This window comes from Melanotaenia boesemani, chromosome 19 (assembly GCF_017639745.1).
Source record: "Melanotaenia boesemani isolate fMelBoe1 chromosome 19, fMelBoe1.pri, whole genome shotgun sequence".
NCBI classification, from domain to species: Eukaryota; Metazoa; Chordata; class Actinopteri; order Atheriniformes; family Melanotaeniidae; genus Melanotaenia; species Melanotaenia boesemani.
Window position 1 is genome coordinate 30,620,824 of NC_055700.1, and position 17,856 is coordinate 30,638,679.

Sequence of the window (17,856 nt, forward strand, 5' to 3'; positions counted from 1 at the left end):
AAAAAAACATGTATAAAAATGGCTGAGGTCAGAAGCGTTGAAGGACTTAGTGGTTATAGAAAGTAGTTCGACCTTCCCTCACAGCGCTAACACTTTATCTGTCCTCCTGTCCCTCCTGTGGGGACTGTCCGGCCTGGAATACAGGCTTAATCCTGGACGGCCCTCACCTCAGAGGGGTCTGCTAATGCAGGAATGAAGGTTATCAGAAGCCTCCTTCTTGATAAAAACTCTGTCATGTCTTGATTTCCCATCAAGCAGCGAACAGGGCAGAACACACTGGACTCGTTCATGGCAGCAAGTAGGTGTCCATGCGTCGGTCTCACTTATTGTACTGGTAAGGATTTTGGGAATTAAACCACCGTCTGAAGTGCTGGATCAATTAGTTGAGCTCTTCGGTGCCCCAGCTGGTTTATTTAGGGTTCTAACCTCGCAGTGGGGTTTGTTTTGGTTTATCGGGAACTGTGAATATGTGGAATCTATGCATGTTTTAATGCTGTAGTTGTCGTCATCATCATGACATGCCCAACTTAAAAAAAATAAATAAAAAATAAATAAATGAATAAACAAACAAACAAACAAACAAACGGTGGCATGGTCTAGAGATTTATACTGCAACAGAAGACCAGAAATATACTAGAAACAGGTAAGTACACAGCACTGATAAGTTAGTCTTTGTATGCATATACATACAACATAAACACTGCACTGATTTAATAAAAAACAAGAGAAGCTGAAGGCGTCCAGCTCTGCAGACTGAGTTTAAGGAGAAGCACACTGAAAACAACATTTCTCTCAGTCATGTTGCTCACCAGGTGATTTCTTACGTGTGGCTGTGAAAGCTAAAGACATGGGCTCAAAATGTTCTATTTATGCACAGACGTGTCATTTTAATAATAATCATGACTGCACTTCAACATCACAGACAGGAAGGAAGGGGCAAGATTTAAGAAACAATCCATGGACACATTTTAAAAAGAGCCATATCTGATTCGGGAAATAATTTGTCATTTATAAAGCTGTTCATGAAAGCAACACCATCCCTGTAGAAAAGAGGAAAAACAGAAAATACAAAAGTTTTAGAGAAGTTCCTCAAATAAATGATCTCTACACAAGTCATCTGTTACATGCGACGCCTCCACGGACCCCGGCCTGCGCTGAAAGTTAGTGTTTCGTTCACAGAATCGGTCTTAAAACGTCTCCAGATGACTCAGTAACAGAACCAGGATTGTTTTAGGCCTCCTGTCCTGCTCCAGGCGTTAATTTCCAGGGACTGGTAGCTGGGAGCTTTTCAAGCCATGTTATCCCGTTTCCATGGTGAAACCAGGCAAAGTACTCCCAAAGTACTCCCACCCATCATCTAGTTACTTTAGACAAAGAAGAAAACAGATCCTCTGAAATAAAGACTCATCACTTGGGTTCAGAAATTTTGGTCATTTTTCTTATTTCTGTTTATCAAAAGAAGAAACTCTTGGAAAACGGAAACAATTGATCATTTATCAATTCCCTTTCAATCAGCTGTAACCCAGTAAGGTGGAACACTCCCAGTCATCCGTCCTACTGGATGTAAATGTTCCCACAGGACATCAAAGTTGAAACACTGTGTGAGTTGAAAATAAAAATAGAACCTCATCAACCCATATTTTATTCCAGTTTTTGATCCAGTTTGTCTCAGATTGGTGAAGCTCTGTCCATCTTTCCATCTGAGAGACTCTGCCTCTCTGAAATGCTCCTTTTATACCAGTCATGTTACTGACCTGTTGCCAGGTAACCTGATTAGTTGTCCAATGCTCCTCCAGGTGTTTCTGGTTTGTACCAGGTACTTTTCCAGCCTTTTGTTGCTCCTGTTCCAACTTTTTCCATCAGATTCACTATCAGCTCATATTTTCATCTCACGGTGAAACGTCTCCGTTTCGTCCTCTGACGTGTTTTTATCTTCTTCTGGGGATAAAAGATGTTGATAATTTTGAAGTTAATTGGTTCTGTTTTCATTTCACACAGCATCAAAATGTTTTGGGAAGTTTTACAATTTCCTGCCAGAGTTTTACTTTTAACTCGTTGGCTGTAATAATTTCTTCAGCAACATTCTGACACGGGTCCCCGTCCCTGGTCCTCAAGCCCCACCGTCAGGTCTTAGATGTTTCCCTGCTGCAACACACCTCATCCAAATTGAATGGATCTCTGCACAAGTCTGCTGTTGAGCCATTAGTTTGAGTCAAGTGCGTTGCAGCAGTGAAACATTGAAAGTCTGCTGGACAGTGGGCCTGGAGGACCCTGAATCTAATCACAGCATCAGCTGATTTCATTTCCAGTGCAAGTTCAAACCCAAGTTCAACAAGCTCCGTCCAGGGTGCAGTTTAAAGTCATCAATGGACACGATGAGCCTGAAGCCAACATCAGAACAGGATCAGTGATTTAGAGGAACACAGTAAAGCTGCTGTACAAGATGACGGTTGGGTCTCCGTTAGACAGTCAATACGAAAAGAAAAAACAATGGAAGAAGAGGACAATTTAATCTTTTTTAAATGACAGAAAGAAATCGTTATTCAAAGATAACAAAAGTGCAACATACATGAAACTGAGAATAATCTGCTGGGTATACTGAAAGTCTCTAAATACTGTAGTTTCCAGAAGGTTCTGGGGTCTCAGTCTGTCCAGACTTATGAGTTTAGTCACATTTATAAAAGCAGAGTTCAAACGGAGAGCCGACGTTTCTGATTGGATATCTCTGGACGCTCTGCAGGAGCTGCAGCCCACTTCTCTCCTACAAATATGTCAACGACAGAAAAAAAGCTCTAGGTTTGGGTGTCGCCTGCTGACTCCGAGTGCTGCATCCCTGCCAGCATCAGGCTGGCTGCACATCTGCAGATGCTGAAGATTTTTAACCGAAAACAGTTCCAGAAGAATCTGAAGTCTAGGTCCTTTCTTTGGGTCCCGCGACAGAAAACTGATCGCCAGTTTTTAGCTTGTAATGCTTCGTTTGTGGGCAGCAAATCTAGATCAGACCAGCAGGGAGTGCCCACCAGGATCATGATATAAAGTATGAAACCATCAGTCTGAAGCCGTGTTATTAAACACATCTGTTTTACATCTTTCGGATGCATGTTTCTATAGCAACTACGAAAGCCTCAGATTCTTAAGTTTTCCACTTAAAAGCAAAAAGAGAAAAACTGTACAAACAGTCGTATTCTGATCGTTTTAAGTTGCTTTCAAACGTCTACATCACCGCAGAGCTACTGCTTCTCCTCCTCTTCATCCTCTTTCTCTTCACCTCCTCCTGTTTCCTCTTTCTTATCGTCTTCCTCTTCATTTCCGCCCCTTTCAGCTTCATCCTCAGCTCCTTTAGACTCTTCCTCATCCGCAGCACCCTGAAATGACAGTTTCACATTAACTGGTACCACCCAGAGTCACAGAGGTGAGCTGGAGTGTGTGCAGATGATACAGACAGGTGTACCTGCTCGACGCGGCTCCTCCTCCTGTTGGGGACCCGGGCCTTCATCCTCCGGGACAGCGCCAGCAGCTTGTTGTGTCTCTGCCTCCTCTTCGCCTTTTCGGCCTCCTCCTTCCGCTTCTCCTCCGCGTGCTCTGAATCCGAGTCGTCCTGCCGCTGCAGCCTGCTCCTCTTCCTGGGCTGAACCATCCTCTTCGGGTGACCCCTGTCATCGTCCTCCTCATCGTCATCCTCTTCATCCTCCTCGTCACGGCTGGATGATGAGGAGCTGTCCTCGCCGCCCAGGAAGGAGCGCTTTCTGCGGGTCACGGAGCGGCTGTCGTCGCTGGATGTGGCTCCGGACTCGCTCCGGTCCTGCTCCTCCTTCTCGCTGTCTTCCTCCGGGGAGCTCTGGAAGTCGGACTGGGAACCGGAGGAGGAGGAAGAGAAGGAGCCTTCGTCACTGTCGTCCAGGATGGAGGCGGGTAGGCCGATCTGTCGCTTCTTCGATGCGGCCACCTTGGTTTTCCGCATGGATGCGAACATTTTTCGCTTGTACAAACTCTCCATGTCTGTACGCGGGACCGGAGACCAGTGACATTAAACAAAAGACACAAATAAAACGGGAGGAAAGGGGCTAAATGTAAACAAGCTAACGGTGAAGGCTGGCTACCCTCGGCCGTTTGCGCATCACATGTTAAAACTCAAAACATGGCGCTTCTTTAACCTCCGATCAGATTTAGTTTTCGGGCTACTCAGATAATCACTCCGTCTGGAAACGTCACACCGGGAATCCCCTGTTAATGGTAGTCCATTTAGCAAATTGCTGGCTAACGAAGCGGAATGTTTATTGTTGTTGCCACTGCTTCTTCTTCACTTACAGAATATAGAGCGCAAATGACCACACCGCCCCCATGCGATAGAGAGCGGTACTGCACCTGTAGGTTATACAGTGCCATGAAAACTAATTCACTAACAAACTAAATCACTAATTTACAACCAAAATTCCAGAAAAATTGGATGCTATATAAAATCTAAATAAAACCACAATTAAATTATTTCCAAACCTCATCAACTTATATTTTATTCCCAGTAGAAGATGTGAACAGGATCCAGAACCAGCTTCTTCCATCTTCTCTGGACCAAAGCTCATTTAAAATGGTCTGAGGCAAAGTGGAAACCTGGATGAAGATGTGAACTAGTTTGTGGAAAGCATGGACGGCGTGTCCTGCAGACTAAAGAGGAGAGGGAGCATCCAGCTTGTTATCAGTGGACAGGTGAAAAGCTGCATCTCTGATGGGATGGGGCTGCATTAGTGTCTATGGCTCTGACTGCTGGACTGGAGAAACAGAAGGAAAAAGGTGGATGGAGGAGAAATAGGAAAAGATAGAAAAAGAGAGAACAAAACAACAGGTAGAAAACAAACCAGAACAACTGCAATCAAAGCTAAACAGAGAAAGTAAACAGCTGCTAGTCCTGGAAAGAAGCAGGAACATCCTGAAAGCTTCTAGAGAACACAGCAGACCATCATCAGGAGCACCTGTGAGACGAAAAACTGTAAAAACCATGAACAGCAACCAACACAACAGCAGCTAGTATATGTGTGTGTGTGTGTACTGAACACTGGGGTGAGTTGTGCTGAGTGATCATGCAGGTCAGCTGACCAGATGCTCCTGGACATTGCAGTCATCTTAAATCGCTTATTCATCCTGGCCTTTGGCTGAGCAGAGTCACCTCTACTGGATTTTATCGGTTTTTATTTCACTGTTTTTTTGTTTTTATTTTTAATGACTCTTTTTACTGTGAAGCCATTTGGTGGCCGTAGGCTTTTAAATGTCTTATAGAAATAACGCTGATTCCATATTGTGAAGCCAGCGTCTCAAATGACAAAATTTGTTTTGTATTATTTGTTGTAAACGCTTTATTTTTCGACTGACTAAAGTTAACCATGTTTTCATTTTGCAGGATGTCAGGGTTGTTCTAGATGGCTGTCAGGTTACAGGGATGGAGTGAAGATTGGCCCAACGCTGCTTTTAGTCTTTTGTGGAGTTTTTAAACTAATATGTGGTGGTTTGTCTTTCCAGGGAAATTTAGTGATGTATGACTTGAACCAGGTGGAGGAAGGTTTGATGGGAATAAATGAAAATAGATAATTGAGTTTAGGTAGAATCATCATTGTTATGGTGGTAACTCTCCCCAGGAGAGATCTGGGTAAGGATTCCCACCGTGTGAGAACATCCTCCACTGTTTATAGAAGCTGGACATAATTTAGCTCTGTTAGTTCTGACAACCAGGGGAAAATTTATTCCTGAGCTTCATGGAGTTCATCTACTGAGATGGAGGATAAAGAACCATTCCCTGGTCCTGTTTTAGTTTTGGCAGGTTTAGGTCTCTAAGGAATTCTTCAAGGTTATTGTCTGGTGGATCAATTTGTGAAGGTTATTTATGCTGTCGGTATCACGGCTGATATTTCCTGCTGAATCCTGAACAGAGGAGATGGTTGTTTTCTCCTTGTCTGTTTTTAACTGGTTAGCCAGGAACCTTCCAGATTTGTTGCTGTGTTCAAAGTTCTCCAAGGGAAGTCTTTGCAGCACAAGCTGAGTTTTCCTGTCATTTTTCTTTTCTTTTTTTTCTTTCTTTCCTTACGCGATTATACGATTAAAGGTCACCACAGAGCTTCAGTCTATACACCTAAAAACCACCAACCAGGCCAGAAATCTGGGTGTATTAATGGACTCAGACCTAAACTTTGAAAACCACATGAAGGGAACCACAAAGTCAGCCTACTATCAGCTTAAGAACATATCAAGGGTAAAAGATCTGGTGTCTCAGCAGGACCTGGAAAAACTAGTCCAGCTTCCATCTTTAGTCGGCTTGATTATTGTAACAGTGTTTTTACAGGTTCTACCTAAAACATCAGTCAGACACCTGCAGCTGATCCAGAACTCTGCTGCTCCAGTCCTCACTAAGACCAAGAAAGTGGACCACATCAGTCCAGCTCCGAGGTCTTTACACTGGCTGCCGGTCCGTCAGAGGATGGACTTTAAAGTTCTGCTGCTGGTCTAGAAAGCTCTGAATGGTTAGGGCAAAAATACATCAGAGACCCCCTGACCCAGTATGAACCTACCAGAACCCTCAGGTCATCTGGATCCAGGTTCTTATCAGTTCCCAGAGTCAGAACCAGACATGGAGAAGCTGCATTCAGCTTCTATGCTCCACATGTCTGGAACAAACTCCCAGAAAGCCTCAGATCAGCTGAAACACTCAGTTTATTTAGATCCAGGTTAAAGACCCACCTGTTCTCTGCTGCATGGACTAGTTTTTATTTAGAGACCAGATCTGGATCTGGTTCTTTTAAGCTGGAATCATGTTTTAATATAGTCTTTCCCACACTGAAATTTTATTTCTTGCATTTTATCTATTTTATTTTAGCATCTTCGTTGTTTTTTTTTCATTAATTGCATTTCTTTTAATCTTTATTATTATTAATGCACTTGTTTTGCTTTCTGCATTTGCTGAAATGTTTTATGTAAAGCACTTTGAATTGTCTTGTACATGAAATGTGCTATACAAATAAATTTGCCTTGCTTTATGCTGTTAGCATGTGTTCTTTTGGAGAAGCCCTGCAGGCATCTTCTATTCATTCTAAGCTCTAGTTCAGATGTCAGTATTTTCTATAGACAAAGACCGTTCCGTTCCCTTGTGAGGTAACTGATGAAATATTATGATTAATCAAGTAATGATGTATTAAATCTTGTTTCTAGAAGGTGGTTTAATTTTCTTATCAGTTAAAGTAAATGAGACCGGTGCATGGTCACTGATAGTGATGGGATGGATTCTAGTTTCCATATATCATTCATTAAAGAGCTGTTAACTAAGAAATAATCTGTTCTAAAGTATGAGAGGTGCACTGAGGAAAAAAAGGTGTACTCTTTAGAAGTGGGGTGCTGTGAGCTCCAGGCATCGCAAAGACCACAATCCTCCATAATGTTTAACAGCCTTTGTTTCCTGCCAGACCTGATGCTTTCCTGGTGGTCCCAGCCTGTCCAGTCCTGCTGGAGGTAATGTCATGTTGAAGTCTCCTCCAGTAATGAGTGTGTTATCTAAGTAATCATAGAGTGAGGTGAAAAAGGAGTGGAAAAAAAAGAGGGTCATCAACGTTTGGTCCACAGATATTAGCGATACATAACTTCATTGTGAGGATCTGCTGGGAACGTCTGGAGTCACCTGTCAGAAAGAGTTTCAACTCCCATCTCCAGCAGAGCTTCAAACATGTCCCGGGTGAGGTGGGACATGGTTGCCTCTATTGTTGAGGTGGCCAGCTGCAGCTGTGGCCGTAAGGTTGTTGGTGCCTGTTGTGGCGGTAACCCCCAAACTCGTTGGTGGACACCAGCAGTAAGGGATGCCGTCAAGCTGAAGGAGGAGTCCTATCAGGCCTTTTTGGCCTGTGGGACTCCAGAGGCAGCTGATGGGTATCAGCGTTTGCCCAACCAATCTACATGTGCTTTGTGGACTTGGAGAAGAGGTTTGACCGTGTCCCCCGGGGACTCCTGTGGGGGGCACTCCGGGAGTATGGAGTGCCGGACCCGCTTGTACGAGCTGTCCGGTCCCTGTACGACCGGTGTCAGAGCTTGATCCACATTGCCGGCAGTAAATCAGAATCGTTTCCGGTGAAGGTTGGACTCCACCAAGGCTGCCCTTTGTCACTGATTCATAACTTTTATGGACAGAATTTCTAGGTGCAGCCGAGGTGTTGAGGGGATCCGGTTTGGTGGCCTCAGAATTGGGTCTCTGCTCTTTGCAGATGACGTGGTTCTGTTGGCTTCATTGGGCCGTGATCTTCAGCTCTCACTGGAGCAATTCACAGCCGAGTGTGAAGCAGCTGGGATGAGAATCAGCACCTCCAAGTCCAAGACCATGGTCCTCAGCCGGAAAAGGGTGGAGTGCTCTCTCCGGGTCTGCAATAGGGTCCTGTCCCAAGTGGAGGAGTTCACGTATCTCGGGGTCTTGTTCACGAGTGAGGGAAGGATGGAGGAAGATCGACAGGCGGATCGGTGCAGCGTCTGCAGTGATGCGGACTCTGCATCGGTCTGTCGTGGTGAAGAAGGAGCTGAGCCAAAAGGCAAAGCTCTAGATTTATCGGTCGATCTACCTACCCTCACCTATGGTCACAAGCTGTGGGTAGTGACCGAGTTTTCTCCGCAGGGTGGCCCGGGCTCTCCCTTAGAGATAGGGTGAGAAGCTCAGTGATCCAGGAGGGGCTCAGAGTAGAGTCGCTGCTCCTCCACATCGAGAGGAGCCAGATAAGGTGGCTCGGGCATCTGGTTAGGATTCCTCCTGGATGCCTCCCTGGTGAAGTGGTCCGGGCACGTCCCACCGGAAAGAGGCCCCGGGGAAGACCCAGGACACGCTGGACGGACTACATCTCGCGGCTGGCCTGGGAACGCCTCGGGATCCCTCCAGATGAGCTGGTGAATGTGGCCGGGGAGAGGGAAGTCTGGGTTTCCCTGCTTAGGCAGCTGCCCCGCGCAACCCGACTCCGGATAAGCGGCAGAAAATGGATGGATGGAACTTCATACTCTGCATGGATGATGTGACTCTTATAACCCTGCCTACGAGATGTATAATTGTGCTATTTGTGGTAAAATAACTTCTGTTTATTAGAATGGCTACTCCTCTTTGCCTAGAATTAAAACAGGCTGAACTCATATGAAGAAGCTGTGCGGTAGCTAGCATGTTAGTTGTTGCTTCTCCTGTAGCAGGACGATGTCCGCCTGTTAGTCCTTCAGTCTGTTAAACACCTTCAACCTGCTCTCCCTGGAACCAGCTCCATGCACGTTTCACGTGACCAACCTCAGCATGCTCACCATCAGATAGTAACATGTTATATGCTAACTAAAGAATGTGTCTACGTGTGCGTCTGCATATACAACTGTGCATGTGTGTTGCGTGCCTAAGCGTGTACATGAGTGAATCCACCCGTGTGTGTAATGCTCGCATAGGTCTGCTTATATTCACTGTGTCCACATGCTTTGAGTGTGTGTGAATTGTGGTGGGTGTTGATGTGTATTAACATGTTCTGTGTTGTAGGTATGTTGTGTGTGTGTCATGTGACCACCTGTGTGTGCCTTATACATTATTGTTAATAATAAAGTGAAATAGCAGCTAACTGAGAGATGCAAGGAGAAGAAAAGTACATGGAGGTTTTAGAGCAACATCTGCTCCATCCAGACAACGTCTCTTTCAGGGAAGACCTTGCAGATTTCAGCAAGACGATGCTGAACCACATCCTGCATCCATCACAGCATCATGGCTTCACAGGAGTCCGGCTGCTGAACCAGCTTCAAGTAGCAGCTGTGAGTCAAGCAAAGCATTAAGAACTAATTCCTATTTCCAGTGACAGTCTGGCAAAAAGTAGAAAACTAGGTAAGAAAGACATAAAAGGCAGAACATGTTAGGAGAAGAAAATACATTTACAGCTCACTTCAAGCACAAAAGGTCAGTAAATGCATCTTGAGATTGAAAAAGCAGTTCCACCACGTCACTTTGCTTCAGATTTTAATGCTGATTTGAATTTAACATCAAATTCTTGAGTTAACACTTTGTATTTTCCATAATAGAGGCTGGACTAATATCCATCAGTAACTGTACATGTTCCGGTAACTTCTGACCCCGTCATGATTTCTGTGCCAGGAGCGTGCTCAGTTTGATCTTCCCGTCCATGGAGGCCGTCAGACAGGTGCCACAGTCCACAGCCGAGCACCAATCAACTGTCACCACCGGGGCTTTGTGCCCGCCCAGTGACAGCACTCTGTCCAGGGCTGGATCCCCATTGGTCAGCTGCGAGGAAGGCCATGATTAGGTTAAAGTAACTGATGTAAAATGTTTGCAACATACAGCAAACACAAATTTTAAAGAGCGTGACTCAACAGGGGAGAAAGGAGGTAGACTGATGGATGAGGAGGGGAAGATGAAGGTTTACATACTCTGTATATGAGTCCTCCAGAGCTGGAACAGGTCAGGACGTGCTGTCCCTCTGAGTCAAAGGCAAAAAGCCGACCTCTGGGAACCTGGACCTTTACAGGAATTGATTCATTTTAGACGTACAACACTCTAGTCATTTAATTATTTTTTCTTTTTATTTATCTATTTTTTAAATTTATTTTAATTTTTCATTATAAAATAATTAAAAAAAAGACTGTGATAGGAAGAAGTTTTAAATGATAAATTCTTGTTTCTTTTTCTAATTCTGCTAAAGATTAATTCAGTCTGTTTCTATCAACAGAAGCAGGCGTTTCCATGGTAACGCAGCTCACCTGTTTGTATCCACTGTACCCTGACAGGACGAAGGGCCCTGCGGCGTCCTGAGGTAGAACCTGCTCCGCCTGCTTCACCCCGCAGCGGTGGATGTTCCACTGGATGAACTGCGCATAAAACAGCCTGTTAGACATTTTCAGACTGTTTTTAATTGATTGAGCTGCAGCGAAGCTCTACCAACCTTCCCGTCCTCTCCGATGCTGAAGACGGTGTTTTCATCGTAGCTGAACTCTACGCTGTAAACCTCTCCATCGTGAGCTCTCCAGCTCATGGCGCTCTCGTAGCGCTGCATATCTGCAGCAGGGACACACAGAGGTCACATCTGATGAGCAGCTTTCCACACACACACAACCCCAGCACGTTAGTGCGGGAATACTTGTGGAATATGTGAGGCAGGAATACTTGGTGGTTGAATTACTGCAGGAATAAAAGAGGGTCCATCTCTTTTGAAAGACTTAGCTTTCATCTCCCAAATGGTTTTTCATTTAGCAATTATTGTCTTGTATGTTGATGAGCATATTTTAACTGAATAATTCTTAAAATAAGTCTTATTTTAATGCACTTTTTGTTCAAAAGTACAGTTACCATTTAATATTTTTTATCATACCTAAATGAGCAATTTAACACAGAACCAGAAACAAATTAAATAAAAAAGTTTGACCCTGTAGATTCACCTATTTCTCCACTTTTTTTTGATATCCTTCACCTCTCTCCGTGTACCTGCCTGTCCCACTACACCCAGTTTTCTGAGCCTGCCCCCCTTCCTTCTATGATGGTAAGAGCCTAGTCTGTCTTAGCATGTGATTGGCAGCACCTGTGGGGGTAAACCTGCCTGAGCCATCTCTAAACACAAAGGCAGTCTCACAGTCCAAACAGGGACAGTGGACCAGTTGGGAAAATCTGGAGCATCGCAAGCTCACCTGGAGGGACTTTTGGGAAATGGAAGCAGACTCAGCTTCATCATTAGCACCAGCTACGATGTTCTTCCAACTCCCCAAAACCTACACCAGTGGCTTGAAGAAGATCCCACATGTGTGCTGTGCCAAACATCTGCAACATGGCATATCCTTACCGGGTCCCAGGGCCGCTACACCTGGAGGAACAACCAGGTCCTGCAGCAGCTGGCGATCACTCTAGAACACAGGTGTCAAACTCTGGTCCTCGAGGGCCACTATCCTGCAGGTTTTCATTGTTTCCCTGATCTAACACACCTGACTGAAATTAATAGGTTATTGTGAAGAAGTTGACAAGAAGCTGCTGGATCCGTTGGATTTTATTCAGGTGTGTTAGATCCGGGAAACAATGAAAACCTGCAGGATAACGGCTCTCGAAGACCGGAGTTTGACACCCCTGCTCTAGAAGGAAGGAGAATCACCACCAATGCCCTCCCTGATAAACTCCAAAGCACCGCTCCTTTTCTGAGGGCAGGCAAACATCCGGTTAAGACATTGCCAAAAGCTAACGTTAGATTTCCCATTTGTTTAAAAACATTGATCTTTCTTCTTATCGTGTTGCTCAGCGATTTTGTCCAAATAAAATTTTATTTTAAAAGATAAATTCTAAAAATATCCAAAAGATGATGTGCAGCCAGACTGATGCAAGGCTTTATGGTTTTATCTGCTATTGATAAAATATGAAGAACTTTCTGAACATTTTTAAGGAAGATGGCGTACATGCAGCAGCTCCAGTCTTCTATGTTTTTTCTAGCTTGAAGCCTTAATCAAGTACGGAAGGGCTGACCTGCTGAAACTGGGGAAAAACTAGGGTTTTTCTGCATCAACAAAGCCAGAGTTTATCCCACACGAACTGCAGCAGACCACAGAGGCCTTCACCACCTCCCTCTGTGGCCCAGGAGACAGAGGAGACAATTTAAACAAAAGCGGGGCATGCAGGTCAGGCTGCATGCTAGGCTACAAGCTAACTGAAGACCTCTCCTGGACCACCAACACTGGATCACTGGTGAGGAAAGCCCAGCGGCAAGAGCCCCGCCCCCCATCATGACCACATTCTACAGAGGAACCAATGAGAGCATCCCTTCCAGCTGCATCACTGTGTGGGCGGAGCTGCACGACTTCAACAGGATAGGACAACGCATAGTCAACACAGCCGTAAGGATCACTGGTGCACCACCTCCCTCCCTGAAGGACATACACACCACCCGTCTACAGCAGTAAGGATCACTGGTGCACCACCTCCCTCCCTGAAGGACATACACACCACCCGTCTACAGCCGTAAGGATCACTGGTGCACCACCTCCCTCCCTGAAGGACATACACACCACCCGTCTACAGCAGTAAGGATCACTGGTGCACCACCTCCCTCCCTGAAGGACATACACACCACCTGTCTACAGCCGTAAGGATCACTGGTGCACCACCTCCCTCCCTGAAGGACATACACACCACCCGTCTACAGCCGTAAGGATCACTGGTGCACCACCTCCCTCCCTGAAGGACATACACACCACCCGTCTACAGCAGTAAGGATCACTGGTGCACCACCTCCCTCCCTGAAGGACATACACACCACCCATCTACAGCCGTAAGGATCACTGGTGCACGACCTCCCTCCCTGAAGGACATACACACCACCCGTGTCACCCTCAAAGCCATCCCAATGGTGAGCGATTCAAGCTGCCCTGCACACAACCTGTTCAGCCTCCTGCTCTCTGGTAGGAGGTGTAGGAGCCTCCGTTCCCGAACCACCAGACTCACCAACAGCTTCATCCACCAGACGGTCAGGATGCTGAACTTTCTCCCCTCTCCACCCTCAGCCCCTTCCACTAGATAAACCCCCCCCCCCAAAAGAAAAACACTTCAGACTCTGAAACCTTCTAACCCACTAATGACTGTCCTGTACTACTATACACAACTTGTACATACAACTCTTTCCTTGTACATAGTACTACAACTTGTACATACAACTCTTTCCTTGTACATAGTACTACAACTTGTACATACAACTCTTTCCTTGTACATAGTACTACAACTTGTACATACAACTCTTTCCTTGTACATAGTACTACAACTTGTACATACAACTCTTTCCTTGTACATAGTACTACAACTTGTACATACAACTCTTTCCTTGTACATAGTACTACAACTTGTACATACAACTCTTTCCTTGTACATAGTACTACAACTTGTACATACAACTCTTTCCTTGTACATAGTACTACAATTTGTACATACAACTCTTTCCTTGTACATAGTACTACAACTTGTACATACAACTCTTTCCTTGTACATAGTACTACAACTTGTACATACAACTCTTTCCTTGTACATAGTACTACAACTTGTACATACAACTCTTTCCTTGTACATAGTACTACAACTTGTACATACAACTCTTTCCTTGTACATAGTACTGGCTGGACAATGATGTCTCCGATGCAGCGGTGGAGCTAGCATGTTTTAAGGTGGCCGTTTCCATAACACCAAAAAGGAGGATATGTTTCAAGACGCAACAACACTAGGATAAAAACTAAAAAATAATTTCAAACACATACATAGTATGACTCTGTTGTACTCGCCAAAGATGTGAAGGTCTACTTTTTATATTTTTGGCCTTTCCTGGCTGCCTCCTATGGTTTTTGTTTGAGAGAAATTTCCTGTGCGCTCCAATGTGAAGTTGGCACAAATTTGCGTCTCTGCCTCGACTCTTTCCACATGGACATGATTTCTCTTGTCTGTCCATGCTGAGGTTGTCATAGGTGCTGGCTTTCCTCAGGTTCACCAGTGGGACGTCTGCTTTGGAAAACAGCTTCAGAGAGCACACCTCACTGTGGTAACCTTCCATTTCCGGGGAGCTGAGAATAGCTTCCACCATGCCACATTGCTCGTAGAGTCCAAACATATCAATGTTGTTCAGTTTGCAGGCCTGGACTGCATCATGGACTCTTCATAAGACACAGCAGTGCTGAGGCTGAGCTTTGACATTTAGCTGTGAAACCTGTTCTCACTGAAGCCATATCTTTCACCCACAGACTTCTCTTTCATAGAACTGAATGAAATCAGCCTCACATTTATTTGCTGAATCTGAGTTACTAAGTCTGCTGTTCACAGCACAACCAAACAAATGGCCCTTCAGCCTCAAGTGTCCCTTTAAGTTCAGTCATCACTTTAAACACAGAGATTATGCTGAATGATGAGGCCTCAAGTCTGAGAACGCCTTCAGGATGTGACTGAGGAAGAGGACGAACATCTCAGACTCTTCAGTGCTGTCCTCTGCAAAGCATTTCCACAAAATCTTTGAAAGTTCTTGGTCACCCAGGCTCTGAAAATAGCTGGTCAGGGGCTTCTAGCTCCTCAGTATTCGATGGATGGACGGCAGCCATCTTGTTATAACATGCCACAGCAGGTTGTACTCATCCAATTCTACAAACTCACAAAACTCCCTCAGCTGCGCTGTTCTACTGGCTGAGATGCTAACATGGCTAACACCTTTACCACAACATTTCCAATGTCCAGATCCAAGCTGCCGCCGCATATCTCGTGGCATTGTGGAAAATGTGTGCTAAAGAGTTGGCAGCAAAGGTGTCATTTTGAGTTAGTTTTAGCTTCTGATTGACACTTTTTTTGCTTTCCATAGTTAACGCCGGCATTGTCGGCTGTATATACTGACAAGTTTTGCAAATCCAGACCAGACTTGAGTTTTGCCAGCAGCTGATTTGTTACAGCTTTCAATGTCTCGTTACTGTCACTGTAAAAATCAAGCAGAGCGTGCTGCATGCCCTCCTCAAAGCAAAAATATCTTAATACGACGGGGAAACACTTGGTTGTAGCCATCAGTCACCAGTGAATGATGCAGTTTTCTTTTATATAGTCCACATGCACCTGGCTGGAGAAGTGTGCCAGGACATTTTTCGGACAAGTTTTTCTGCAGGTTACCCCATTAAGCTGTTGATGAGTGGTAGATCTCGGTCAACTTTTATCCCAGTCTACACTCCTGCATGACTGGTGATGCCAACGGCGTGATGAACTTTACAAAGTTCTGCAGCAGATATTTAGTCATCCTGGGGAGACGTTGCTTTAAAAAAAGGAAAAAATGAAGAGGTGTCCACGCTTTGATTGCTGCTCTGTTGCTTATCTGTGCTAATATGTCGATCGATGGCGCCTTTACCTCTGCTGCTTACGTCCACATCACAACGACACAGCATACAATATGCATGATAGTCGTCCTTCCTTCTTTTAGACATGAGACCATATTTCTTTGTCCATTCAGGATTAAATTTAGTCTTTGTTTAGGCATTTCTGAGTTCTGCAGGTGGACTGGGTGGGTTCGCCTGGTCTACTTGGCTGACCTGACACCAACCACGTCCACACGGCTAATTTGATTAAGTTCAGCGCCATCAACCAATAAAATGTCTGATATTTATTATACACCAATAATCTGCATAATTGCATGTAGTCTTTATATTATTTTTCATTAGAGACCTTATGAGAAGGACAAAAAAAAGATTGGGCGTCTGTCTCAAGGCTGCACCGGAAGGTGGACAGACCTTTTAAAAACCGGACTGTCCGTCTTAGAGCTGGATGTGTGACCACCCTACTCTGCTCCATGCCAACCAGACTGCAGCTTCGGGTAAGACCAGAGGCGGAGGCTTGGCGCTGTACATCTACAACATGTGGTGTACAGCTACGAACATTACTGGAACCTCCTGTTGTCCAACGTGGAACATCTGGCAGTGAAGTGCAGATGGTTTAAACTGGTTAGAGAACTCAAGTCGGTCCTGATCATAGCGCCTACAGACCACCGCCAGCTAATGCTTAGTTAGCGCTGCAGGAGTTGTGCTGCCTGATCACCGGGCAGATGAACGCTGATCCAGAGGCGGTTGTGATCGTGGCTGGGAAATTTAACCATGTGGAATTAAAATCTGTCCTCCCCAAATTCATAAACTTTCCAACAAGAGACTTTAATATACTGGAACATTCCAGGAGCAGACAAGGCTGCGGCAGTTCCTCACCTCGGGATGTGGAGCTGATCCCTGCCTACAGACCTCTGATCTGCAGCACCAAACCACCACCAGAACCAGTCAAACATTTTCTTATTTATGTGTGCTAAGCCGAGAGACTCCTCAAAATTTCGTTATGCTGCATAATGACAATAAAGATCTTGAATGGGGATCCCTTCCCTATGTCAATAAAGTGCAGATGGAATTTTTTTTTAGAACTTTAGGCAATTCTACCAGCTGGGCAAAGATTATTTCTATTGGTACCTACAAATCTGTCCATTCTTTCCCAAGGAAATAAAGACTTCTGATGTTGCTGAACCATCCACATCACAAAGCTGGAATCATCTCCACATGCTGTCCTAACTCCAAACAAAAACTAATGACCAGAGAGAATGCTGGGCAAGGGAAGCTAATGACAAGTACCAGAAGAAATGTGACATGGAAACTTAGTTCGAATAGTATAAATTCTTTAATATTGGAGAGATTCCTGCTGGAAAAACACAATAACCCAGAAATCTAAACTCCCAGCACACCATGAGCCGCTGTGACACATTTAGGATTTTATGGCAGCAGACAGAACAACTATTAGCAAGTTGGGTTTCAGAGAAGCCTTCTCACTGTTGGGCAACTTGTCAAGATAATTAACTCCATTTGCTCAATGGAAAAACAAACCTTTATCTTCTGTCTATAGAGAAATGAGTGCTTTTTTGTATCTGCTAATCATAAAGTCAAGGGATGATTCTAAAATGGTTGTATGACCTGCAAACACTCACCGAACAGCCTGATGACGCCATCCGCAGCACCAGTCACCAGCAGGTTTCCGTTGTGATTGAAGGCTGTGCAGTTAATGGCTACTGGTTCAGGCTCCAAAGAGAACTGGAGCTGAGAAAAAGAAAGTCCCACTGCAGATTAGGAAACAGCCAGTGGAAAAAGAAAAATTAACGCTGCAATTAGTATGATCAGGTTCTAATTATATTAAACACACACACTGACGTGTGTATGGCTTTATGATGAGAAACTTAAGGTCTCAGAAGCTAAGAGTGGCCATGCTTGACATGATTCATAACACGATTATCTCAAGATCACAAGTTAATTCTCTCATTATCTCAAGATAACATTAAAACAAACATGGTTATGGAAATATAAAATAAC

The 17,856-nt window shown here is 44.7% G+C and overlaps 2 protein-coding genes across 6 annotated transcripts in view; both read right to left on the minus strand.

Annotated features, from left to right (window-relative positions):
* Positions 1 to 2,494: 2,494 nt before the first annotated feature.
* On the minus strand, positions 2,495 to 4,297 carry ccdc82 (coiled-coil domain containing 82). 2 transcript variants are annotated; one of them, XR_006008457.1, is made up of 3 exons: positions 3,452 to 4,297; positions 2,781 to 3,365; positions 2,495 to 2,743 (listed from the first exon to the last, which is right to left on the minus strand). XR_006008457.1 is itself a non-coding variant. In XM_041969826.1 (2 exons), the coding sequence occupies exons 1-2, from the start codon at positions 3,995 to 3,997 to the stop codon at positions 3,231 to 3,233; spliced, it is 681 nt and encodes a 226-aa protein (XP_041825760.1). In that variant the 5' UTR covers positions 3,998 to 4,297; the 3' UTR covers positions 2,495 to 3,230. The 2 variants fall into 2 exon arrangements, 1 of the variants encoding a protein (XP_041825760.1); XM_041969826.1 differs by having other exon boundaries at positions 2,495 to 3,365.
* A 5,671-nt stretch (positions 4,298 to 9,968) lies between these two features.
* The window catches only part of wdr91 (WD repeat domain 91), a 28,425-nt gene continuing 20,537 nt past the window's right edge, over positions 9,969 to 17,856 (minus strand). For all 4 annotated transcript variants that reach the window (XM_041969822.1, XM_041969823.1, XM_041969825.1 and 1 more), the window contains 5 exons: positions 17,478 to 17,586; positions 10,926 to 11,038; positions 10,744 to 10,851; positions 10,414 to 10,503; positions 9,969 to 10,267 (listed from right to left, as the gene is read on the minus strand). In XM_041969822.1, coding sequence (XP_041825756.1) covers positions 10,103 to 10,267; positions 10,414 to 10,503; positions 10,744 to 10,851; positions 10,926 to 11,038; positions 17,478 to 17,586 — 585 coding nt within the window. In that variant the 3' untranslated portion in view covers positions 9,969 to 10,102. The remainder of the gene's footprint in view (positions 10,268 to 10,413; positions 10,504 to 10,743; positions 10,852 to 10,925; positions 11,039 to 17,477; positions 17,587 to 17,856) is intronic.